At 36.0% G+C, this 27,086-nt stretch overlaps 1 protein-coding gene across 3 annotated transcripts in view; it reads left to right on the top strand.

Annotated features, from left to right (window-relative positions):
- The window catches only part of NRK (Nik related kinase), a 155,240-nt gene extending 133,699 nt beyond the window's left edge, over positions 1 to 21,541 (top strand). For 2 of the 3 annotated variants that reach the window (XM_027609680.2, XM_027609679.2), the window contains exons 24-28: positions 1,883 to 1,983; positions 4,030 to 4,179; positions 7,013 to 7,148; positions 16,565 to 16,704; positions 18,410 to 21,541. In XM_027609680.2, coding sequence (XP_027465481.1) covers positions 1,883 to 1,983; positions 4,030 to 4,179; positions 7,013 to 7,148; positions 16,565 to 16,704; positions 18,410 to 18,505 — 623 coding nt within the window. In that variant the 3' untranslated portion in view covers positions 18,506 to 21,541. Of the gene's footprint in view, positions 1 to 1,882; positions 1,988 to 3,599; positions 3,743 to 4,029; positions 4,180 to 6,988; positions 7,149 to 16,564; positions 16,705 to 18,409 lie in introns of all 3 variants that reach the window. The other variant, XM_027609681.2, reaches the window with a different exon arrangement.
- The last annotated feature ends 5,545 nt before the right edge of the window (positions 21,542 to 27,086 follow it).

The raw sequence follows: 27,086 nt of genomic DNA, 5'->3' as shown, positions 1-27,086 counted from the left end.
GATTTGTATTTCCCTGATAGCTAATGTTGTCAAGCATGCATATGTGCATCTATCTATCTATCTATCTATCTATCATCTATCATCTATCTATCTATCTTTTTGTTGTTGAGTTGTAAGCATTCTATATATTCTAGGTCCTAGGACCTTATCAGATATATGATTTTCAAATATTTTTTCCCATTTCATAGGTTGTCTTTTCATTTTCTTGACAGTGTCTTTCGATACTCCAAAATTTTAATTTGGATGAAATCCAATTTATCTATTTTTTCTTTTGTTGCTTATGCTTTTGTTGTCAAATATAAAAATCCATTGCCACGAAGATTTATTCCTATATTTACTTCTCATAGTTTTATAGTTCTATCTCTTACATTTACGTCTTTGACCCTTCTGAATTAGTTTTTTATATGGTGTGAGGTAAGGGGTTCAACTTATTCTTTTGTATGTGGATATTCAGTTGTCCCAGTGCCATTTGTTGAAGAGAGTGTTCTTTCCCAATTGAATTGTCAGGATATTATTGACCATAAACGTATGGGCTTATTTGTAGACTCCAATTTTTTTCTGTTGATCTATTTGCCTATTCTTATCTCAGTGCTACAGTGTTTTGATTACTATAGCTTGTAGTAAGTTTTGAATTTGGGAAGTATGAGTCATTCAACTTTGTTTTTCTTTTTCAAGATTGTTTTGGCTATTTGGGGCCTCTTCCAATTCCATGTGAATTTTAGGATCAGCATTTCCATTTCTGCATAAGAGGCCATTGGGATTTTAATAGCAAATGCATTGAATCCATAGATCACTTTGGATAATACTGTCCTCTTTTTGAAATATTGACATTTTTATGGGGCACCTGGGTGGCTCAGTATTTAAGCATCTGCCTTCAGCTCAAGTCATGCTCCCAGGGTCTTGGGATCGAGCCCCGCATTGGGCTCCCTGCTCAGCGGGAAGCCTGCTTCTCTCTCTCCCACTCCCCCTGTTTGTGTTCCCTCTCTCACTGTGTCTCTCTCTGTCAAATAAATAAATAAGATCTTCAAAAAAATAAAAATAAAATATTGACATTTTTATTATTTATTTATTTATCTAGTGACTTAAAACAACAGTGATTCATTATTTCCCATATGTCTTTGAGCTGACCAGGGCTCAGCTGGATGTTTTTAATATAGTTGACACATAATGTTATATTAGTTTCAGGTGTAGAACATAGTGCTTCAAATTCTCTGTATGTTATGCTGTGTTTACCACAAGTGTCATTAATATCTATCACCATACAACGTTATTATAATATTATTGACTGTATTCCCTATGTTGTACCTTTTATTTCCATGAGTTATTCATTCCCTAACTGGAGGCCTATATCTCCCACTCCCCTTCACCCATTTTGCCCATCCCCCTTGTGCCTTCCCTCTGGCAACTATCAATTTGTTCTCTCTATTTATAGGTCTGATTCTTTTTGTTTATTCATTTGTTTTTAGATTCCACATGAGTGAAGTCATAAGTATTTGTCTTTCTCAGTGTGACTTATTTCACTTAGCAGAATACCCTTTAGGTCCATCCATGTATTGCCCTCTTAACAGTGTTAAGTCTACCCATCCATTAACAAAGGAAGTCTTTCCATTTATTTAGTTCTTCTTTAATTCCTTTCAACAACGTTCTGTAGTTTTCAGTGTACAGAGTGCTCCTGAAGGCTAACACATACACTTCATAAAACTATGTAGTTAGTTTTGTCACCTTTTGGGAGGCATCAAATTGTAACTAAACAGCTTTTCTAAAAATATATGATCTCTTCTTTTATATTGTGGTTATAATATTTTTAATGACCAATACAAATAATTTGAGTGTTCTTGTTAACTCTGTGGCATTGTTACTTCTTTATATTTTATCATTGTAGTCCAACATGAAGAAACAACATATATTGCAATTGCTTTGAAATCATCAATTCACCTTTATGCCTGGGCACCAAAGTCCTTCGATGAAAGCACTGCTATTAAAGTAAGTGGTCTTCTTCTTTGGATCATATGGTTTTTCTTTTGAGAAATTGTAAACAGAGCAATATTTTGAAATATAGTAGCAAAATTATATACCATTCTTTTACAGTTAATGTAATTTGACTATACCATGTCAATAATTATCATTTAACCCTTTTTTAGATAATTCACAGACACCACAGCAAAGGAGAGTGTGAGGGAAATCCCTGACCCCTCCCCTTAGAGGACCTCCCTACCAGCTCCTCACTCCCAATTCCTGTAGTCAACATGAAGACCTTCTCTTCTAGAGCCCCAAACACAGGCTTTGGGTGCCACCCCAATGACTTGAAGCTAAGAAAGTCCCTGTTCTCACTTAGTGGGGGGTGGAGAGCAGAGGGAAGGTAAGGAAAGGTGTGGCAATGGTAGAGGGGGGAGCCCCACTGGAAGAGGAATGAGGGAAGAGAAAGCCTTTGCTGTAATTACCAGGGCTACAATAGATGGGGTGGGGAGGAAAGGGCAGGGTGGGTCTATATTTCTTCCAAGCTGGAACTCTAAACACATTTCTCTCCAGAACTATTGCAAGGAATGGTGGTTAGGCTTATTTGGATTACCAGTAATATTTCCACCTTTATTATGGTTTAACTGAACTTCTATGGATCAGCCTCCTAAGGTAACCAGTTGGTGTCCCAAACAGTTAAGTTGCTAATGATTTTTTAATCTCATCTCATAAACTGGGGATTCTTTTTATCTTTATTATTTTTAATGATACTCCAGAATTCTATGTCAATAGGATTATTTTGTGTTTATTCCATAGCAGTGAGGACTGATTAATGAACTGGGAGCATTATATAGAGGCCAGTAACTCCTAATCTGGAGTGTACATCAGAATCATCTGGAGCATTTGTTAAAAGTTTACATCTCAGACCCAACTTCAGGCTGAATTAGTAGGTCTGGAGTGGGGCCTGGGAATCTATATTTTTAGCAAATGTTCCAGGTGACTTTGAACTAGTTGGTCAATGGACAAGTTTTTACAAAGCACTGATTAAGGACACATCATGGTAGACTCCAGCAAGGTATTTATGAAATAATTTTGTATCTTAGGTCAAGTCTGCTTACAGGGTGAATTTTGCAGCCAGAACATCACATGTATGCAATAAAGATGGACTAATTTTTATGACTGCCTCCAGATATCTATTTGTACAATAAATATGTTCTTTTGTAAATAACACAGACTACTATATAGACAGTCTGTGTCTGCCCTGACACAAATTATATCTCTGATCTGATCTCCCTAAATTGGCCCTTGGGTCAGCTGTCCGTATTTGGATATGGGTTTGTTCTTGGCTGTCTGCTGATTGGTCAGAGCTGCCTGATATGGAGCTGGAAAACAAAGAAGATAAGTACAAACAGTCTGTCTAGCCGATATACAGTTCCTGATCTAAGTCCTCCCTCCAGTTCTTGAATCTCACCTCATGACTACAGTATGGTGAATCCTGTGATGCCCAGTCCTCTACTGTGACCTGAACATGGCAATGAATCCTGTTTGGCTTTTTGTTTCCTTGGACTAGGAAACATAGGAGCCTAGAGTACATCCAGTCTATGGTAGGTTAACATGTCTGGCCTTTTTCATTCCCTACCAAGTATGCATTGATCAATCAGCAGACTCCGAAGGAGACTACATGTCCTATGAAGCCTATATACGAATACTGGCAAAAATACAGGCAGCTGATCCAGCGAACCGGTTTAAGAGACCAGATGAGCTCCTTCATTTGCTGAAGCTCAAGGCAAGGAATTTAAAGACAGCAAACAGAGTGCAGGGCCATACAAGGTTCTTATGATCTTTGGAGATTTGGCCTCTGAAGGGAAACTCAAAATTTAGAAACTGAATATAATTATGTTCTTGTGGTAGTAACAGACCTAAGAAAAAGTCATAATACATAGTCTAAATATATTATGTAATTTAAAGAATCAACGAGGGTTTTATAAACCTGTTAAACAAAAGGGCAGGGGGAATTTTTGCCTTAGAGTGTCATTTTTGGCCTTTTGGCCATATTTGGTTTTATATCTACAGGTGTTTCCAACAGTTGGTCATAAGCCAGTGACAGTTGACCTGGCTATTGGTTCTGAAAAAAGACTAAAGATTTTCTTCAGCTCAGCAGATGGATATCACATCATTGATGCAGAATCTGAGGTTATGTCTGATGTGACTCTGCCAAATAACGTAAGATCCCTAGAAATTATTGTACACCACAATTTGAGTTTTTCTGTCAAAACTCTTAAAGATTTAAAAATATGATTATCAATATCTGTACTGGAACTAAAACCTAAAAGGTAAGTATAGAGTGCCAGAAAGTAGTAAGAGATAAACAGAAATCACTGATGGTTTCTTAGTCCAGATAGCACAGTTTTTTTGTTTGTTTTTAAATGAATAGAGTTTACACTTAAAATCTGGACTTCTATCGATGAACCAAAAGATCTGATAACATCTGGCCCTTATTACTGTCTGGCCATTATCAACTGGAAATGATTCTTGCCTGCCCCCTTTTATTTTATTTTTTTAAATATTTTTATGCCTGCCCCCTTTTAGATGGACTATATACTACACATTGCCTATCCATCCGATACCTTTATAAATTTATAATAACCAGTCCTAATAAGATGAATGAGTTTGTAGCCTTTGCTTTTAGTCCTTCTGTACCCCGTAATACATAAACAGATTCTTTAAGAATACACCAGTATTGCAGCATTATTATCCCCCTTCTTTATCCAAATTGTAGTACTTTAACCATGATATATAGCAAATTATCATAAAGTGTCCTCTTATAGTATCAATTATAGACTTTCTGAATAAAGGATTCAGCATTTTAAAAGCTAATGCACTTCAACACTTAATTCTTAAATAATTATAAATAATGATTCTATGGCACAATATCTAAAATATGGATAATTATAAAAATACTATATACATCATTTATATAGGGTTCAAACATAATACCCCCATATACACATGCACCATACAAAATATAATTCTACTGTGTCTCAAATTTGATGGTAACAGTGATATTTGTTTTATGGAAAACTATATTTAAAAGAAAGGGCTGAACCAACAAATCTCTGCTTCACCCTTTTTTAATTCCCCAGTTTGTTGACAACTAAAATTTCAATAGTTTAGCATTATATAAAGTCCAGGAGAAAACTTTTAAGTACCTTAAATCACTGTACTAATGTGATATTTTGCATAGCTTTCAGAATTGTCTCATACATCTCTGACAAATTACATAGAGCGTTTGTCAAATTAATAGTGGAAACATTTAAAAAAAACGTGGTTCTTTTGGTCATATTAACAATCTAATTAGCTCATCATTCAGTTGTCACCTATGAGTATGTAGAAATTACCCTGTTTATAATGTAGAAAATATTGAACTGAGCCCAGCCAAAGCCACTTAGATATAAGTTCATATAAGTGTTATAGTACTTTTCAGTTGGAGTGTTCCATAACTTCCTGCATCTTATTTTTTTATGTAATGGCAGATAGCCTTTATTTTGAAGCTAGTGCCATATTAAACATTGCAATATTGGTCCAAGTTTATACTTATTTGAAACGTCATTCAAGAAGATTGCACTCTGTGTTCCACTTGATTACCAAGCAAGAATTATTTCCTTTTGAAGCAATCAGTTCAGTGTCATAGAAGCAAGAATGAGAGATTGGTTTAAAAAATATATATTTTTTCTGACCTAATTAGGATACTTTAAGTATATTCAAAAATAGTATTTTTAGCTAAATGCCGTAGTGTCCTGACCCATTAAAAGAGAAAGGACTCTAATAAAAGGGAGGGGAGTGTCTTCTGAAACAGAATGTACTAAAAATGATATTTTTCCAAGAGTGCCAGATTACAAAACCTGTAATGCTACAAGGGAGCCATGTGTCCTAAAGAATATCTGGTTACTGCAGGAATCATCTGAGAAGCAAGGAATTACCTCTGGGGCTTTCTGGATTTACAGCAGTCTAGCTTTATTCTAAACAGATTTTTTTTGAGACAACCTTCTTTCTTGCAATTTCTTTTTCTCTCTTCCTTCATCTCTTTTTTGATTCAATTGCTCATGCAAGTGCCCAGGGAACGTATTAAAATTGCTTTTCGCCTCTGGATCCCCATTTTGGTTTTAAGGATTGTTGTTGCTGAGACATGGCCTCAAGCATTTGGCCTGAGGACGCTGGGTTTGGCAAGTATAGTTTCTGACCTTTTTTTCTTGTAACTTGCTAATTTAGAGAAATAATAAAGGAATGTAATTGTTCATTTCTCAGGGAAATACTATTAATGTGGCAGTTTCTGTAGTTTAAGTAAATTTGGTCACATTGCTTTATGCATCATAAAATTTATGAATTTTTATATATTTCTTAGTATTTCATATTATGTCACCTAATACATCTCTGTATTTATATATTGAAAACATTTTATGATTTATAAATTGGATAGGAAATCCTACATTTTTTGTGAAGGGAGAATGACTGTTTTATTTCAATTAGTGATGAATATTATAAAGTTGCCCCTTGTAAACATTTTAAGCTCAAGCTATTTTTAAGTTAATTTTCTATTTCTGATTTAAATGAATTGGCTAGATAACCAGTGATTGCGTATTTGTTAGTTGGTTCACATATTCATTACTAAATTATTCATTAATGTGCTGAAATGAATCTGAAGTCCCACTCTGTAACAAGTAATGTTTCTTTAATCATTATACACATTTTGTTAAATTTTAACAAATTTTTCTCTGTTGGGAATATATCTCTTTTTTTCACCAACGTTTTCTCCTAAATATAAAGGACACTACTAAACAGTGATGCCCTTATGACATAGGAAAGGCTCTTTTCAGGTGTTGGATAGCATGCTGTTTAATATTAATATAGAAGTTTCTCTTCCTCTCTGCACTTCGAACCCCTTTTTGGTCTTTATTGCTCAGCCAAGCTGCTTCAATTAAAGTAGTAGTGATAAAATGTTGGACATATAAATCTTTATGAAACATAATTCCAGCCCCTGGAAATCATTATACCACAGAATATCATCATTTTACCTGATTCCTTGGGAATTGCCATGATGCTCACATTCAATGCTGAAGCCCTTTCAATGGAAGCAAATGAACAACTCTTCAAGAAGATCCTTGAAGTGTGGAAAGACATACCATCTTCAGCAGGTATGTACAAAAATGTTTCTCTTTTATATGATCTCAGAGAAACTTCTGTTTTCTGAAATATCCCATTTTCTCAAGGCGTATCAGGCTAATTTAGGATACTGTATGCTTGTTCCTTTACTAAGGTGCGTATGTTTGCCATATGCTTAATATATTCACAAGGCTACCACAAAGGCACTAATTTTGACTGTCTTAGTTGTTCATTTGCAATAATATAATTAAAATAAGGAAGGCATTCCTTTCCACAATAATCTATAATTTTATGTTAACTACATTTCCTTGCACATTTTATGCAGATGTTGGAAATGTTTCATTCCCTCATATTGATCTTTGGGGTTTACTTTTATCTTAGGAGACTGCCAAATAATCATAAAAGAAGAGCAGAATATTTCTATTTCATATAGTAAATAGTATTCTATTTAGAGAGTGATAATCCTGTGAAGAATCAAATACAAACTAAGTATGTGACATATTGGTTGTCACTAAGATTTCATCATCCTTCATTTGCAAAGGAGATAAATATGACTGTCTGGAATGCCTATTAGGTACTATCCAGATGGCAACATAAAAAAACTGCCTTTCATCTTCATCAGGCCAGGACTTTTTTTTTTTCCTGATGAATGTAGGACTGCTGATCTGGAAAATATGAATAATTTGAGACTCTTGTGTATGTCCCTGAGGCTTAGTGACTACAAAAGTGATTCTAGACAGGGAACAGAATGCATATGAACAATACAAATATTAGGGAGAGTAGAATGATTTGATGGAAGATAAACGTTCCTAAAAAGAAGAGGGGATTAATGAAGCAAATAAAGGAAAAAAGGGGAAGGAGAGGTAAAGGGAAGGAAGGAGAGATAGATAGAGAAAGGTAGTTTGTCTATTAAGGAGCCAGAAGTTTCTGAAATCTTTATGAAGTGGCTAAATGTGATCCCCATGTAGCTTTAAAGACCAGTTTGAACTGCTTTTTAATGGACATTTTTTTCATTATGGGATGATGGCACTTTGCATTGCATCTGCAGAATCCTTTTTTTGCACACATAGTGTTAACAACTGTCCTGAAAACCTCTTCTAATTTCTCCAAACAGGGGAGAACTCCCAAGGGCTTAAAACCATTTTAAGTGACAGGGATATATGATTATAATTGACAGATCTGGGGCAAAATAAACTGAAAATAATGAATCTTGTTCTAACCTTTACAGTGTTACTTTTGTGATCAATATTTTAATCAGAAAAAGAAATAAGGAAATTCAGTTCAAATGGGAAACTGAGCAAACCCCTAAATTTATGCCACTAGACAATCATAGGAATCAAAGGGGTCTTAAAATGTCATCTGGTAAGCTCTTGTCCTTAAGGAGGACAATTTCTGACCTAAAACAAAAAGCTATTTTAAGTTGCAAGAATTTGAAAAACATCTCTCTCTATGTAAAATAAATTATACCACTATAAGAATGTGATATTTTGGTTTGTGTATTAAGGATATTTTGAGAATATACTAAAGACTACATTATAACATTTTTATTAAGGAAATCAATTTCCCTTTCTGTCTAAAAACAACTGCTTTGCTATTTAAAACTAACCTAGATCCAGATTTCCTCAATCTAAGATGTACATTTCTTGAGATATAATAGATGTTTTCAATAATAAGATCATTGCTTTGTATATTCAAACAAAGATATAGAAGCTTAGCAATGACATCAGGTGTCACTAAGCATTCCCATTCCAAATCATTGGATTCCATTTCATAGGCAAGCTAGCTCAGTTGCTAGGTTAAATGGCAAATTAATGTTTTTCAGAATTAAGGTAGAAATTATGTAATGCCATATGAATAGTGTGCTTGGACTCAGCAAGTATTAAATTTAGAATTTTTTGCTCTTTGTGGTTGTTGACAAAATACCAATTTTAATGAAGTATTCACATTGGTGACAAAAATTCAAATCTGAATAGACTAAATCTATTACTTATTTCCATCACTCAGGTCATGGATTCCCCTCACTTTCTTTGTATATGGAGTGGTTTTAAGTCCTGTTTGAAACTGGATTTATAAAGTCTTCTTCCAGGAGCACCATTTGTCTGAATAAAAATGCAATTGAAAATGTAATTATAAAAAATGCAATTGTAATTTAATTACAATTTTGTGATCAATTTCATACACATAAATATTTTGAATTAGAATGAAAAGGAAACGAGATCGTACATGCTTAGTTAGGTTTCAGTTGAGGAATTTGAAATGCCTCACACTATGCCTATGAAAAGTCACATTTATCAAAGTTTTAATAATTTTTTTCACAAGTCATTTTATGCATATTTAGTGTATGCATATATAGGACAGGTAAATTTTGGTTTAAACAAAGGCATTCTAGAACTTTTTAGAATGATAAAGAAAAAATTTTAAACTATATTACTATTATAACAACTCAATTTATTGTGTTTATAATACAAGAAAATGTAAGGTCTAGTGAACTGATCTCTGATTTTAGTCATGTTTATAATGGAAATGAAGATGCTTTGTTTTGGTGTTTTCTAGACTATTTCAGCTTGACTCAAAATCTTGATATTATTTTAAGTACAGGATTGAATTTATTATGGAAATTTACTTTCCTATGAAGTACATAAAAAGTCAACTTAAAAGCTAAACATTTAACAATAATACTGCTCCCTGTGTCGGAAAATACCTTATAGCACCAGCTGAGATATGGCTCTTTACATAATTAGGTCTTCTGCTTTAAGGCAATTGTCATATGTTTTTTAATTGAAGTATAGTTGACATGCAATGTTAGTTTCAGGTATACAGCATGGTGATTTTAAATTCTATATATTACTCAGTGCTCACCACGATAAGTGTAGTCACTCTGTCAACATCCAATTGTCATAACCTTGATTGTCACCACATAGGGGACACAGGGTCCAAAAGTTAAAATCTATTTTTTAAAATTTAATTATGTTATGTTAGTCACCAAATAATACATCATTAGATTTGATGTGATGATCCACAATCCATTGTTTTCATATAACACCCAGTGCTCCATCAGTACGTGCCCTCCTTAATACTCACCAGTGGGCTAACCCCTGCCCACACCACCTTCCCCTCTAAAACCCTATTTGTTTCTCAGAGTCCATAGTCTCTCATGGTTCATCTCTCCCTCTGATTTCTGCACACCTCATTTTTCCCTTCCTTCTCCTAATGTCCTCCACGCTATTCCTTATGTTCCACAAATAAGTGAAACCATATGATAATTGACTTTCTCTGCTTGACTTATTTCACTGAGCATAATCTCCTCCAGTCCCATCCATGTGGATGTAAAAGTTGGGTATTCATCCTTTCTGGTGGCTAATATTGCATTGTATATATGGACCACATCTTCATTATCCATTCATCTGTTGAAGGGCATCTCGACTCTTTCCACAGTTTGGCTATTGAGGACATTGCTGCTATGAACATTGGGGTGCATGTGCCCCTTCTTTTCACTACATCTGTGTCTTTCAGGTAAATATGCAGGAGTGAAATTGCTGGGCCATAGGGTAGCTCTATTTTTAATTTTTTGAGGAACATCCACACTGTTTTCCAAAGTGGCTGTACCAAATTCCATTCCCACCAACAGTGTAAGAAGGTTCCCTTTTCTCCACAGCCTCTCCAACATTTCTTGTTTCTTGCCTTGTTAATTTTTGCCATTCGAACTGGTGTAAGGTGGTATCTCATTGTGGTATTGATTTGAATTTCCCTGATGGCTAATGATGATGAACATTTTTTCATGTGTCTGTTAGCCATTTGTATGTCTTCTTCAGAGAAGTGTCTTGTCATGTTTTCTGCCCATTTTTTGACTTGATTATTTGTTTTTGGGGTGTTGAGTTTGAGAAGTTCTTTATAGATCTTAGATACCAGCCCTTTATCTCTAGTGTCATTTGCAAGGATCTTCTCCCATTTTGTGGGTTGCCTCTTTGTTATGTTGACTGTTTCCTTTGCTGTGCAGAAGCTTTTTATCTTGATGAAGTCCCAAAAGTTCATTTTTGCTTTTGTTTCACTAGCCTTTGGAGATGAATCTTGAAAGAAGTTGCTGTGGCTGATGTCAAAGAGGTTACTGCCTATGTTCTTCCCTAGGATTTTGATGGATTAAGGTCTCACATTGAGGTCTTTCATCCATTTTGAGATTATCTTTGTGTATGGTGTTAGAGAATAATCGAGTTTCATTCTTCTGCATGTGGCTGTCCAATTTTCCCAGCACCATTTATTGAAGAGACTGTCTTTGTTCCATTGCATATTTTTTCCTGCTTTTTTGAAGATTATTTGACCACAGAGTTGAGGGTCCATATCTGGGCTCTCTATTCTGTTCCATTGGTCTCTATGTCTGTTTTTGTGCCAGTACCATGCTGTCTTGGTGATCACTGCTTTATAATATAGCTTGAAATCGGGCAATGTGATGCCCCAGCTTTGTTTTTCTTTTTCAACATTTCCTTGGTGATTCGGGGTCTTTTCTGATTCCATAAAAATTTTAGGATTGTTTGTTCCAGCACTTTGAAAAATGTCATTGGAATTTTGATCGGGATGGCATTGAAGGTATAGATTGCTCTGGGTAGCATAGACATTTTAACAATGTTTATTCTTCCGAACCATGAGCATGGAATGTTTTGCCATCTTTTTGTGTCTTCTTCAATTTCTTTCATGAGTGTTCTGTAGTTCCTAGAGTATAGATCCTTTACCTCTTTGGTTAGGTTTATTCCAAGGTATCTTATGGTTTTTGGTGCTATTGTAAATGGAATCGTTTCTCTAATTTCTCTTTCTACAAATGCATTGTTAGTGTATAAGAAAGCAACTGATTTCTGTGCATTGATTTTGTATCCTGCCACATTACTGAATTGCTGGATGAGTTCTAGTAATTTGGGGGTGGAGTCTTTTGGGTTTTCCACATAAAGTATCATGTCATCTGCGAAAAGAGAGAGTTTGACTTCTTCTTTGCCAATTTGAATACCTTTTATTTCTTTTTGTTGTCTGATTGCTGGTGCTAAGACTTCTAGTCTATGTTGAACAATAGTGGCAAGAGTGGGCATCCTGGATGTGTTCCTGATCTTAAGGGAAAGACTCTCAGCTTTTCCCCATTGAGGATGATATTCGCTGTGGGTTTTTCACAGATGGATTTTATGAACTTGAGGAATGTTCCCTCTATCCCTATACTCTGAAGAGTTTTAATCAGGAAAGGATGCTGTAGTTTGTCAAATGCTTTTTCTGCATCAATTGAGAGGACCCTATGGTTCTTCTCTCTCCTCTTATTAATGTGTTCTATCACAATGATTGATTTGCGAATGTTGAACCACCCTTGCATCCCGGGGATAAATCCCACTTGGTCATGGTGGATGATCCTTTTAATGTATGGTTGGATCCTATTAGCTAGGATTTTGTTGAGGATTTTGGAATCCATATTCATCAGGGATATCGGTCTGAAATTCTCCTTTTTGTTGGGGTCTTTGCCGGGTTTGAGGATTAAGGTAATGCTGGCCTAATAGAATGAGCCTGGAAGCTTTCCTTCTGTTTCTGTTTTCTGAAACGGCTTCAGGAGAATAGGTATTATTTCTTCTTTGAATGTTTGGTAGAATTGCCCAGGGAATCCATCAGGCCCCGGACTCTTGTTTTTTGGGAGGTTTTTGATCACTGCTTCAATCTCATTCCTGGTTATTGGCCTATTCAGGTTGTCAGTTTCTTCCTGTTTCAGTCTTGGCAGCTTATAGGTTTCCAGGAAGGCCTCCATTTCATCCAGATTGCTCAGTTTATTGGCTTATAGTTGTTGATAATAATTTCTCATAATTGTTTCTATTTCCTTGGTGTTAGTCGTGATCTCTCCCCTTTCATTCATAATTTTATTATTTTGGGTCCTTTCTCTTTTCTTTTGGATAAGTCTAGCCAGTGGTTTATCGATCTTATTAATTTTTTCAAAGAATCAACTTCTAGTTTCGTTGATCTGATCTACTGTGTTTCTGGTTTCTAATTCATTGATCTCTGCTCTAATCTTAATTATTTCTCTTCTAATGCGTGGCTTAGGCATCGTTTGTTGCTTTTTCTCTAGTTCTTTAAGGTGTAGAGTTAGTTGGTGAATTCGGGATTTTTCTATTTTTTTGAGTGAGGCTTGGATGGCTATGTATTTCCTGCTTAGGGCCACCTTTGCAGGATCCTATAGGTTTGGGACCAATGTGTTTTCATTCTCATTGACTTCCATGAATTGTTTAAGTTCTTCTTTGATTTCCTGGTTGACCCAAACACTCTTGAGCAGAGTGGTCTTTAGCTTCCAAGTGTTTGAATTTCTGCCAAATTTTTTCTTGTGATTGAGTTCCAGTTTAAAGCATTGTGGTCTGAGAATGTGCAGGGAATAATCTCAATGTTTTGGTATTGGTTGAGACCTGATTTGTGACCCAGTATGTGGTCTATTCTGGAGAAAGTTCCATGTGCGCTCGAGAAGAATGAGTATTTTGTTGTTTTAGGGTGGAATGTTCTGTATATATCTCTGAGGTCCATCTGGTCCAGTGTGTCATTCAAAGCTCTTGTTTCTTTGTTGATTTTCTGCTTAGATGATCTCTCTATTGCTGAGAGTGGAGTATTGAGGTCTCCTACAATTAACGTATTGTTATCAATATGACTCTTTATTTTGGTTAACAGTCGACTTATATAGATGGCTGCTCCTATGTTGGGGGCATAGATATTTAAAACTGTTAGATCTTCTTGTTGGATAGACCCTTTAAGAGTGATATAGTGTCCTTCTGTGTCTCTAACTACAGACTTTAGTTTAATATCTAATTTGTCTGATATAAGAATTGCTACCCCAGCTTTCTTTTGAGGTCCGCTGGCATGGAAGATGGATCTCCATCCCTTCACTATCAGTCTGGATGTATCTTTAGGTTCAAAATGAGTCTCTTGTAGACAGCATATGTATGAGTCCTTTTTATCCAATCTGCAACCCTGTGCCATTTTATGGGAGCCTTTACGCCATTCAAGTTGAGAGTGATTATTGAAAGATATGAATTAATGGTCATCATGTTGCCTATGAAGACTTTGTTTTTATAGATTTTCCCTGTAAATTTCTGTTGTATATCACTCTTGGGGTCTTTCTCCTTTTATAGAACCCCCCTTAATATTTCTTGCAGGGCCGGGTTAGTGGTCACATATTCTTTCAGTTTCTGCCAGTATTAGAAGCTCTGCATCTCTCCATCCATTCTAAATGACAGCCTTGCCAGATAAAGTATTCTTGGCTGCATGTTCTTCTTGTTTAGTACCCTGAATATGTCTTGCCAGCCCTTTCTGGCTTGCCAGGTCTCTGTGGATAGGTCTGACATTATTCTGATATTCCTCCCTCTGTATGTAAGGAATCTCTTCCCCCTAACTGCCCTTAAGATGGTTTTCTTGGTTCTAAGATTTGCGAGTTTTACTATTACATGCCGAGGTGTTGGCCTGGTTTCCTTGATCTTGGGAGGGGTCCTCTCTGCCTCTAGAACAAGAATGTTTGTTTCATTCCCCAAATTAAGTAAGTTCTCAGCTACAATTTGCTCAAATACATCTTCTAGTCCTCTCTCTCTCCACTCCCTCCGGGATTCCAATAATTCTGACATTGGAATGCTTCATGGTGTCACTTATTTCTCTGATTCTATTTTCATGGATTCTGAGTTGTTTTTCCCTGGCCTCCTCTTTTCCCTTTTTATCTATTAAATTGTCTTCCAGGTCACTGATTCATTCTTCGGCTTCACTTACCCTAGCTGTTAGATTATGTAGATTAGATGCGATCTCATTGATAGCATTTTTAAGTTCTGCCAGTTCAGCTTTCATTTCTGCCCTTAGAGATTCTATGTTGCCATTAATCGGTTTCTCCATTATTGCTATTGTCTTCACAATTGCTAGCCTGAATTCCATCTCCGACATCTTGGTTATATCTGCATCCATTTGTTAATCTGCGGCATAAGTCATAATATCTGAGTCTTTCCTATTTGGGGGGTTCCTCCTCCTAGTCATTCTGTTGATGGGTGGTTGAGGGAATGTACAGAGTCCAAATTATTGACCAGAACCCAAGCAAGATGCACCTGTTTTCTAGGGACCTTAGGGTTGCTGGCCTCTTGTTCTCCCAGCCTGTCTTCTGGTGGAGGGGCCTGCCACGCCGTTACTCAGGCAACCTTATTTGGGCAGAGTTGCCCTGCCCCCCTGTGGCCGGTCATGGGCTCAGTGGGAACCAGTTTTTTGGGCTTTTGTTCTCTGGCGGCTTTCCCTGGCGGCTTTCTGCATCTCTTCTGAGAGTCAGAGCAGAAGAGACCGTTTCCAACCCTCTGCCTCAGAGCAGAGAGTTTGCAGTCTGTTCTTCAGTGAGCTCTCCAGGCCACACTGTCTCCGTTTCTGTCTGTGCTGCTATAAACTGCAGCGTCCTGGGTTGTGCGCCCCTCAGCTGCGCTCCCAGTCCTTGCCTCCAGCTCGGGCATGTCTCTGCCCTTTGTGCTTTTAAAACAGCCAGCCGCTCCCAGCTCGCTTGTGGGACCCTGCCACTCCGGGTTTCCATCCCCTGGGCTGCCCTAAAGTCCTTTTCCCACCACTACCAGTCTGTGAGTCTGTGCCCTCTCCCCAGCATGGGAGGCTGTCACTCACCGGCAGTGTAGGATCCCCATGGCCAGGCTCCCTCCCGCTGCCGTTTATCCTCAGATATCTGCCCATGGAATCACGGCTCCCCACTTCGTACCTCGAAACCAAGAGTCTGCGATATTCTGTTTGTAGAGATCCAGATCTTCTTACATCTCAGGCTGATTTCATGGGTGCTCAGAGTGGTCTGGTAGATATCCAGCTCAATTCCGGGGACCAGTTGGAATAGGGTCCCCTACTCTTCCGCCATCTTTTCTCCCCAAAGTTAAAATCTTAATAAAATTCCCTCAGTCAGCCTCAGCCTAAACAGCATCAAATTAGGTTTAGTTTTGTTTATAATGTGGTCATTCATTGACTTGCATTAGAGTCGCTAAAGTCATTATCTGAGCAAGTCATTCTTAACAGTTTTAATTTTGAAGTTAATCAGGTTTTTATGTATGTCACTTGAGCACAAATACTAACCCTTATGAAATGCTTTACCTCAACTAAACTGGAAAGCCAAAAATGGCTGTCGGTAGATTTTACTTTCTACAAATAAGATAGAATTAATGCTTAGCTTTTTCTGTGGTATTAGAGAATGGGAATACAAAAACTAATTAAGATCTAGTTTTTCAACGTTGATCACAATTGTAACAGTAGATAGCCTGCTTAAATACCACTGCTGAGCAGCATAATGACCAAATGACTATAGAAGGAGGAAAAACAGAATGTGTTTACCTGAATTGTAATAATGAGCCTCTTAATCAAATGTTGACTGTGGTTATAATTTGCTATTAGTAATAGAAAAAACTGTATTTTTCTGATTTTTACATTTTTATTGTAGCTTTTGAATGTACACAGCGAACCACAGGATGGGGCCAAAAGGCCATCGAAGTCCGCTCTTTGCAATCAAGGGTTCTGGAAAGTGAACTGAAGCGCAGGTCAATTAAGAAGCTGCGATTTCTGTGTACCCGAGGTGACAAGGTATTGTTTATGTCTCCTAGTTATAGCAAAAATAAAGCAGGCAATGAAAATTAAGAAAATCCTTTTCTTTCTGGCCATAAATATATTTATGATATAATTGCCAAATTGACAAACTATTGATAAAAACAATTTTTCATTTTGCAGTAGTAATAACCCATTTTACAGGAAAGAAAATTAAAATTGAGACTTGTCAATTATTTGTGTAATGTGATCAATTTTAACAACCAATTCAGATAGTTTAAATGGAAAATATGCATTGTATAAAATCATTACAGTCTCTACATACTATGAGAAATAATAGCATGAAAAAATAATCCTAATAAAACTAGGAAACATCCACATTTTGAAGAGATTGCTGAGGATTCAAATTAATATCAGAAAAACCAGGGTAAAACATTGTGCATGAAGGAAAAGTACTGGTTTGCAATATGAAGGGATATCATGGGAAGAACCAGTGTTCAAGGTCAGATAGACTTAGCACGCAGTCCCGGCTCTGCCACCTAATGAGGTGTAAGAACCTGGAAGTTTGATTAATCTTCTTGAGTCTTAGCTCCTTCATCTCAAAACTGAAAATATTAATAACTCTTCTGGTAACAATTTTGAAAATTAATGATAATGTACATATAGTAAGCATCTCACAGAGTGCCTGGCACATAAAATGTGTCAAATCAAGGGCAGCTAGTGTTATCATCTTCATCATCATCATCAATGTCCAAACGCTTCTAAGTATATTCATTGTGGATGTGGAAAGCCTTAGTCCTAACAAGGAGGCCTCTGTTTGCTATTTATGTCCATGTTCTGTTTTAATTCTCTTTAAGGCACAGAACATATTCATAAAACATGTTCCTCTCTGAGCTGGTTATTTTAACTCATAATATCAATCTATTGATGTCAGTCCCTTCCACTGAAATAGAAAATCCCCCAACAAGTAAAAAATTTCAGTGCCACTTAAACACCAGCAACAATGGTGAACAACATTGAATAATTTAATCATTTCCTTATATTAAAAGTAAAGCGCTGTGAATTGTGTAAGACTGTTGAATCACAGACCTGTACCTCTGAAACAAATAATACATTATATGTTAAAAAAAAAAAGAAGACAGTAGGAAGGGAGAAATGAAGGGGGGGAATCGGAGGGGGAGATGAACCATGAGAGACTATGGACTCTGAAAAACAAACTGAGGGTTCTAGAGGGGAGGAGGGTGGGGGGATGGGTTAGCCCGGTGATGGGTATTAAAGAGGGCACGTGTTGAATGGAGCACTGGGTGTTATACGCAAACAATGAATCATGGAACAGTACATCAAAAACTAATGATGTAATATATGGTGGTTAACATAACATAATAAAATAAAACAAAGTAAAGCCAACTTGAATAAAAGTAGATTTTTTTAAAGCAAAGGGAATCCTTAAACAAAACCAATCAAGAATGTCAGCAGATGAGTGGCACAACAAAACTTAATTTTATTTAAACCATATGAAGTACAATTATATAGAATATGGTAAAAGATGGTTTTTTAATATATAAGTTAGACCCCATACCGATTTAAAGTCTTGTTCTCTCTGTAAATCCTGTTCAGTAAATAGTATGGCTTAATATTTTAATTGGTTGATGTGGAATAATTGAAATTATAATTGTATCTGTCAAATAGCAGGTTACAATATATTAAATATTTACTGATGGTGTATCTTTCTCTCTTTTTAAAGCTATTCTTTACCTCTACCCTGCGTAATCGCCACAGCCGGGTTTACTTCATGACCCTTGGAAAACTTGAAGAGCTCCAAAGCAATTATGGTGTTTAAAAGGTTCCAACGATTTATTACAACATTTACAAACATCATAAATATGCAATTTGTATCTTAAAATTTCTGAAATTAAATGAGCATTCAGTTCTATTGTTAGGGAAAAATTAAATCAGATACTTTACTTTTAATGTAGCACAAAATAGTTCTAATGAGAAATGCAGCTTTATATATAAAATTAACTATAGCAAGCTCTATGTACTCCAATGGTGTACGATATCTTTTGCACAAATTTTGTAACTTTTGTTACTGTGAATTCAAATATTACTCTTTGGACAGTTTGGACAGTATCTATATTCAGATTTTATTACATGGAGTAAAGAAACCTGTAATGAGTTAGGTTCCAAATAACTTTCAAAATAATTGGCCCTGAGTGAGGTTTTACGGAAAAAAAAAAATAAAAATAACAACAAACTATATGCACATTTGCAAAGTCATATAAAGAACCAAAGTTTAGATTATTAAATGAAAATATTAAGGACTATGCTATAAACCAGACGAAGGCTGAACAACCTGCATGCCTGGAGAAAACTGCAGGGATAAAGGGGAAAAGGTCACCCGTTCTTATTGTTCCTTGACATGTAAGCCCCCAGTCAAGAACCGGTTGTGTTTTTTTCATACCATGTTAAGCTGGTTTCCTCCTGATAAGGAGGAAGAAAGTCTTAGATGCTTGATTTTCCCCAGAAGCCCTGAAGATGTGCAATAGCTGTTTAAAAAAGAAAAACACCAAATAATACACTTGCAAGTCTGAATACAGGACTGAACTCCTGTACACATGTACTGTAGAATGAGTTTCTTTAAATACTTTAAAGTAGGCGTCAAATTCTAACCCCCAAAGACAGATTGGTTGATTTATCAAAATTCCTAACTGGCCAACAGTGGGACCATCAGACAACATTGAATATTTTCCCAACCCCAGATTAAATTATATAAAAGTTTCCCCCAGTTATAAACAAAAAGAACGAAATATAACAACAAAAACCTTGGCTGCTAATACTATGTTTTTACTATTTCTATTTCTGTAAAATCAGAAATTAATCTAAAAGTGATAAGTTGGAACTTAATGTTTAGGGAAAAAAAGAAAAAAGAAAAGAAAGGAAAGGAAGGAAGGAAGGAAGGAAGGAAGGAAGGAAGAAATATTTTGAAAAAAGTACAAATTTCATCAAATTTACAGTTGTGAAAATCATGCTAGTCCATCACCCAATATGTTATAGACGCCATAGATAGGTGGTGTTTGGTCACCTATGGTAACTGCTACCTGGTGAAAAGCATAATTTCTGCATATCCATCCTCAATACCATGGTTAGTTCTGGGGCAATAGAGAAGCAACAGAACTACCACAAAGTATACCTCAGTATAATCCCTCTAGTTCTGCTTCGGAAGTATGAAGACAGTGCTACTGGGATAATAATTTTCAAACTACCTGGTTAACCAAAATACAAAAGCAGCTGACTATATGTGATTTCATGATAGCACATTATTTCTTGACACCTTGGTGCCAAGAATGAAGATTTGGATTTTCCTAACAACTTATATCAAGAGTGTAGTAGCTCAAAATGAGAATTTAGGAGAACCTGAATCCATGAATTAAAGAAATAAATGTGATTCACATTTCTGTTACTGTGACACAATAATGTGATCCTAAAACTGGCTTATCCTTGAGTGTTTACAACTCGAATGACTTTTTAAATGCAGTAGTTTAAAGAGAAAACAAACATTTATGTCAAATTATTTCCTTAGAAGTAGTCTTCATTATTATAAATTTGTACACCAAAAAGCCATGGGGAACTTTGTGCAAGTACCTCATTGCTGAGCAAATGGAGCTTGCTATGTTTGAATTTCAGAAAATTTTCTCATTTAAGTAGTGTGTAGAATCAAGTCTTTTAAGAATTCATTTTTTTCCTTCATAATATTTACTCAAAGTTAAGATTCAAAAATAAGTTTTATCTTAAAATCATATTTTTAAGGCAGTAAGACAGTAAACTATTTTAGGAAGTCAACTCCCATTGTGCTTTGTGGCTGTTATTCTAGTAAACAGAGACCATAGTGAACTAATCTACAGAGATGTCCCAAAGTAAACAAACAAGAAAAATTGCAGATGTGTAACTGAGCTTTAAAGGATGAGGTGTTAATGAAGAAAGAGAGCTGGGCACATATCATGAAGGGAGATTGAAATCTTGGGTAGCCCAAAAGAAAGGATTGAAAATATTTAAGTGGTTCATGGGTAATGAATATTTCCAATTTTGATGTTATTCCATCTGGAATGTTTATATCCTTTGCCAGCTGAAACAAGATAGTGAAGGGACAATTAAATTTCATAGTCAGTGCACAATAATAGAAGAAATTATATCTATACCTCACTTTGTAGATCAGCACCTGGAAGCCCCAGCTCTTTACAGAAGCAATGAAGGGGGACTCCTGACCAGCCAATTCCCCTAGCATTGTGCTTGAAAGCATGAAAGTTCTAGCAGGTTCTGAGTAGCACTGGGACAGAATACAGTTTTCTTTTAGCGTACTTTAGTTTTTTCACTAAAGCCCGTGTCCAAAATAAAAGGCACTGTTGGAAATATTTGAAAACTAGAAAACGATGTATGAAAAGGGTTGACAAGAAAAGCTCTGAGTGATTAGATCTGTTGAAGTAAGCTAAGAGCATCAAAGGAAATAGTAGGAAAGGATAATCATTTAGATAGTCAAATAGGCAAAGCATAAATCACACATGTATGCGTACATAGATACAAACCATTAGAATGCATAACTTTTATAATATTTTCAGTGCTACCAGTTTCTAGAGAAAATAATCACTAGGTGTTTTCTGCCAGAACTCATTTAATTGAAACAGTATTCATAAAACTAGGAATAATGCCACATGCATTCAATGGGATCTTTTAAATGCTCTTCGATTCTTTTTAAAAATGTGCCTATTTAAATCAATTTGTACTCAATCTGTGCTTTAACTTTAAAAATTGAAATAATCTTTGAGACTGTTGTTTCATCAGAAAATCTGCAATGAACCATTGTTCAACCTCTAAAAATAAACATTTTAAAAATTATTGAATGATACCAGTATTTGAAATATATTTGTCAAAATGCCTCAGAATTAGGATTCATTCAGGGAATATTCATTTATTTAAAGTATGTAATAAGGCACTGATTGGAAAGTATTAGGGGTTTTGCTTGTTGTTCCATTAAGAATTCTGGCTAAGGAGGGTTATATTGATATGACTAAAATTTTTCTAGGTACAGTGGTAGAATTAGAAACTGATTAATTTTCCTCAAAATATGTGGGACTTTACACAGACACACAGCATCACACAGCATGGGTAAAACTCAAGGAAATTTTAATCTGACTCCCTTCCCATCCCACCCCAGTGTCCTGAAGTCCAGTGAAGAAGTAAGAGGAGAAAGCTTATCTGAAGAGAGGAGTAAAAGTTTTATAGTTTCTTAGCATTCAAGAAAAGGTTTAGTGCTGGCTGATGGTTGAAAATGGAAGTTGGAATAATTATGGCAGTTTGTCAAGGAAGCTGAGTCCTTCAATTGGGAAGAGAAGAGAAATGACACTCTCAGCAGGTCACAGAAGCATTAGAGGCATGACCCCATGAGTATTCTATTGTTTCGAACATTCTGGAGAGAAGTTTATCAAGCTTTCCCATTAGGGCCAACTGAATTTGGTCCTAATTTGTCAAGTGTGGCAAGGCATCCATGAGTGGGGTTACCTGGACATGACAAGCTCATCCAGGCTTTTAGAGTATAAATTCAAAGTGCTTCTATGATCAAATTGACTCATTTAGCTTAATATATAGAACCCACAGACTTCAACTATTTTAAGGGGCAGTGAGCCAAGGAATAAAAATAGCATCACAGATTGGAGTTAGAATGCACAGGGTGATGACCCAAGGCTGAAAGAGGGCATTATCCTAGGAACACTTTACCAAAGCATAGGGGACAGAGTAGGTCATGAGTAGAAGTTGCTATTAGTAACTTTATCATTCTCAAATGGAGCAGTGGGTTTACAGATTCCAGTACTGCAAATCTATTAACTGAACCTTTTCCAACATTATGATTTCCAGTATAATAGCACCTGTTTATTTACAGGGCCTTTGGCCGTCACTTAAGGATACTCAGGTTCCTGAGGGTAATAAAGCCATTGAGTATAGCTACTCTCTAATTCCAAAAACTGAGTAGAAGGTAGCTAATGAATTAAAGGCCAAATATGTTTCAGAAAACATTGTCATATATCATGTTTTATGTTGTTCACAACCATTTCAACTGATAAAAATATAATTCCTCAGGGAGTAAAATTTATTCTATATGGATTTATATTTTTAGAAGCTAGTTCACACCCTACTTTGTAGATGAATACAAAATCAGGTTGGGGATTAACTTTCTCTAATAGCTTTGCCACCCTATATGTCAAAGTGCCTTGTTTGGTGCTTGTCATACAGCAAAGACATAAAAACATGAGTTGAAAATGAGAAATGTACTTTGTTTTGCCTTGATTGTCCTTTGCTATTTTATTAACAACGGTTTAAAATTAAAATTCACATACCCATTTGTTTCATCAAAGTACCAACTGTGTCTGGTGATCAAAGAGTAATGACCTATTTTGGGTAATTTCAAATGATCTTACCCTACAAACCTGAAATGAAACAAAGAATAGGTCAAGATAAAGTTAAAATTAAAATTGTCTTCTCAAGTTTTGTTAAATTTTATTTTTTGGAGTTTTATTTTTTTATTTTTTGTTTTTTATTTAAGTATAATTCAGAATCAGTGTTATATTAGTTTCAGGTATACAATACAGTGATTCAGCAATTCTGTACATTACTCAGTACTCATCACAGTTAAGTGTACTCTTAATCCCCTTTATTACGCCCATACCCACCCCCAGCATTACTTTAAAAGCAACACATGAGAGGCCACTCTCTTTAGTAATTACCAAAGGTCATGAGTAATGACAAAGATTGTTTAATAACATAAAATAGCACATAAACAAGCCATTCAACTGGGTGTTTTGCACAAACATTTGTTTTGAATGTAATTCTTTTTACAAGGTTGACTCTATGTTATATCATCTTGAGACATATTTAAGCATCATCAAAACTTATCAATATACTTTTTGATCCCAAAATTTTAAGTTATGTTCTCGAAGATATATATCAGATTCCAGGCATTCCTTGAAGGTACGTTTTGAGCAGATGGAGTGTATCTGACTTGCAGGTGGACAGATAGCCATTAAAATGCATGCCAAATGGGACCATCTTTCCAAAGTCTAAAGGAAAACATGCAACACCATGAAGTTGAGTCTTACAAGTCAAGAGAGTCAGAAATGAATACAATAAAATTCAAAGCAAATTAGACTACTCACAGAGCTAGAACAAACAATCCTAAAATTTGTATGGAACCACAAAAGACCCCAAGTAGTCAAAGCAAACTTGAAAAAGAAAGCAAAGCTGGAGACATCACAATTCCAGACTTCAAGTTATATTAGTGATGAAAATCTTCTCTCTACTAAAATTAATACTATATGACAGACTGGGAAAATAAGTGCTTCATTTGAAAAAATAAATGGGCAGAAGACAAGAACAGATATTTCTCCAAAGACATTCAGATGGCCAACAGACACATGCAAAGGTGTTCAACATTACTCATCATCAAGGGAGTGCAAATCAAAACTACAATGAGATATACCACCTCACACCTGTCAGAATAACTAAAATTAAAAGCAGAAGAAACAAGTGTTAGTATGGACATAGAGAAAAATGAACCATCTTGCACTTTTGGTGGGAATTCAAACTGGTGCAGCCACTGTGGAAAATGGTATGGAAGTTCCTCAAAACATTAAAAATAGAACTACCCAACAATCCAGTAATTGCACTACTTGGTATTTGTCCCAAAAATACAAAAACACTAGTTCAAAGGGATAAATACACTCCTATGTTTATAGCAGCATTATTTATAATAAGCAAGATGTGGAACCAAGGTTAAAGACGATATGAAATACACACACACACACACACACACACACACACACACACATGCTGGAATATTATTCAGCCACAAAAAAAAAAATGAAACCTCGCCATTTGCAACAACATGGATGGAACTAGAGAGTATAATGTTAAGCAAAATAAGTCAGTCAGAGAAAGGCAAATATCATTTGATTTTACTCATATGGGGGATTTAAGAAACAAAACAAATGAGCAAAGGAAAAAGAAGAGAGAAACCAAGAAATAGACTCTTAACTATAGAGAACAAAGTAATGGTTACCAAAAGGAAGGTGGGTGGGGTCGGGTGAAATAGATCATGGGGATTAAAGAGTACAATTATGATGAGCACCCAGTAATGTAGAGAATTATTGAATTACTGCATTGTGCGCTGGAAACTAATATAACACTGTATGTTAACTATACTGGATTTAAAATTAAAAACTTAATTAGGGGTGCCTGGGTGGCTCAGTCGGTTTAGGATCTGCCTTCAGCTCAGGTCATGACCTCAGTGTCCTGGGATCAAACCCCACATTGGGCTCTCCGCTCAGCGGTAAGTCGGCTTCTCCCCTCTCCCTCTGTGATCTCTCTTGCTTTCGCTCTCTCTCAAGTAAATAAATAATATCTTTTTAAAAAGACTTAAGAAAAACTTATGTCCGAAAATATAAAACATATTTGTGAATTTTACTCCACAAACGTGAATGTGCAAAAACCAAAACAAACAAACGAGAAAACAAAAAAGAAATGGTTATTTGAACTCCAACTCTTATCCCATCAATCTAAGAGGAAATTTATTCTTAATCATTATTTGGACTTTCCTCATTCATCCATTAAGGTCGTACAAATGTCTAGAGGAATCATAAAATTGAGGGGTACTCCCATTGGTTTACACTAGTCAATATTGATATTGCTCATTTAGTCCCTTGTAGTGACTCTGATACTTCTGTGTTATGTCTGGCTGTGGAAATCCTAGGCAAAACAGGGAGTCCAGATAACTTGGGTCATATCTACTGTGGTCACACTACTTCCCTGGGTGCTGAGTGGGCAAGAGTCCCTGCTGTTTTAGTAACCCGAATTCCTTATGAATCTCTTTCTCTCTCCCTAAACTCTTGTGTTTTTGTTCCACCTCACCCCTTATAAAATGTAATTACCTCTTTCCCTTTCTTTCATGAGAATGACCTAACATAACTGTGTCAAAGAGCTTAGGCTTTAAAAAATTTCAGCAAGAGAGTTTGAGAAAATTTTTGCTTTAAGCTCCACTATATAAACTCTGTACCTGCCCGAGGAAAAACCCTCTGTAAACTTGGGGAGAGAAACTCAGTGAGAACAAATTAAGAACACAATCAGTTTATCCTGTCACCTACATATGAAAAAGAATTCAACTTAATGCAATCAAAGAAATGAAAATTTTGAAAAAGGAAACACTATTATTGCTATGATGAGGAAGTCCAGAAGTTTCTAATCATCTCTCATTACCATCTCTACAATCCTCTTTCTCATACCCTGATACTTTCCTTTATGTCCTGTTGCAGCTTCCAAACCATTGTCCCTTCTAGATCATTGTCCCTCCTTTCTCCTTGATGGCCCCCACCTTTGAAACTTTTGCTATCAGATGATATTATGCATTACCCCTTCCTTTTTGCAGTCATTTATAGACCCTCACATCATTCCTTCTCATTCTTTTAAAACGTTATCACTGGCTGTCATTTATTCCAACACCACTAATCCTTGATAAAGTTAATATCTACTTAACTGAATCTGTCAATGTCCTTCCTCCTGTCATCCATGACTTCCTAGCCAAATAATCTCGACCACATTATCTCAGCCACCTACTTCCACAGTAATATACCCTGGACCATATAATTACCAATAACTATACTCTCTTATAACTTTATTTTCAATTGTCTCACTCTCATATCACTAATTTTTCCAGCTGACTCCCACCCACTATCACTGGACTCCAGAAATTCTTTGACCTCATATGGACCCAGAATCCATTGATTTTAACATCTTTTTACTCCCCTTCACCCTCCCCCAAAGAAGTTCTTACTCTCTTACTTACTCAGCTAAGATTTCATGGTGTATCAACCTAATCGATCCTTTGCATGGACCCTTAATTCTATAGCTTTTCTTTAGCTTGGCAAAATCACAAGTATCTTTGAATTGAACTCTTCATCCCTTCCACACCCACATCAGTGCAGCTGACTGTGGCTACAGAAAATACACAAGTGTGCTAACTGCTCTCATTTTTAATTCATGACTGAAAGCCGCCAGTGGGCTGACAAATGCCACCCCATAACATGATACATTCTCTTAGTCCACTTACATCTAAGAAGATTAAAAATTCCTACTTTTTCTTCTATCCTTAATCCTCCAAAATTTCCTCCCTCATTTTCATTTTCACCTAATGACCTCTATTCACACTTCACTGAGAAAATAAGAACAACCTCCTTTTTACCCACCCACATAGCAAATTGATTTTATTCAGTTCCTCTTACTCAGATCAGTTTTGTATTAATTCCAATCAGATTTTCATCCCCAGTACTCCATGCCAAGAACTAAAGAGCTTTTCTCAATGTCATCAATGACCTCTACAATGT

Source organism: Zalophus californianus, chromosome X (assembly GCF_009762305.2).
Source record: "Zalophus californianus isolate mZalCal1 chromosome X, mZalCal1.pri.v2, whole genome shotgun sequence".
Taxonomy (NCBI): Eukaryota; Metazoa; Chordata; class Mammalia; order Carnivora; family Otariidae; genus Zalophus; species Zalophus californianus.
Note: the sequence above shows the minus strand (reverse complement) of the source record. Positions and strands in the feature narration are given on the sequence as shown.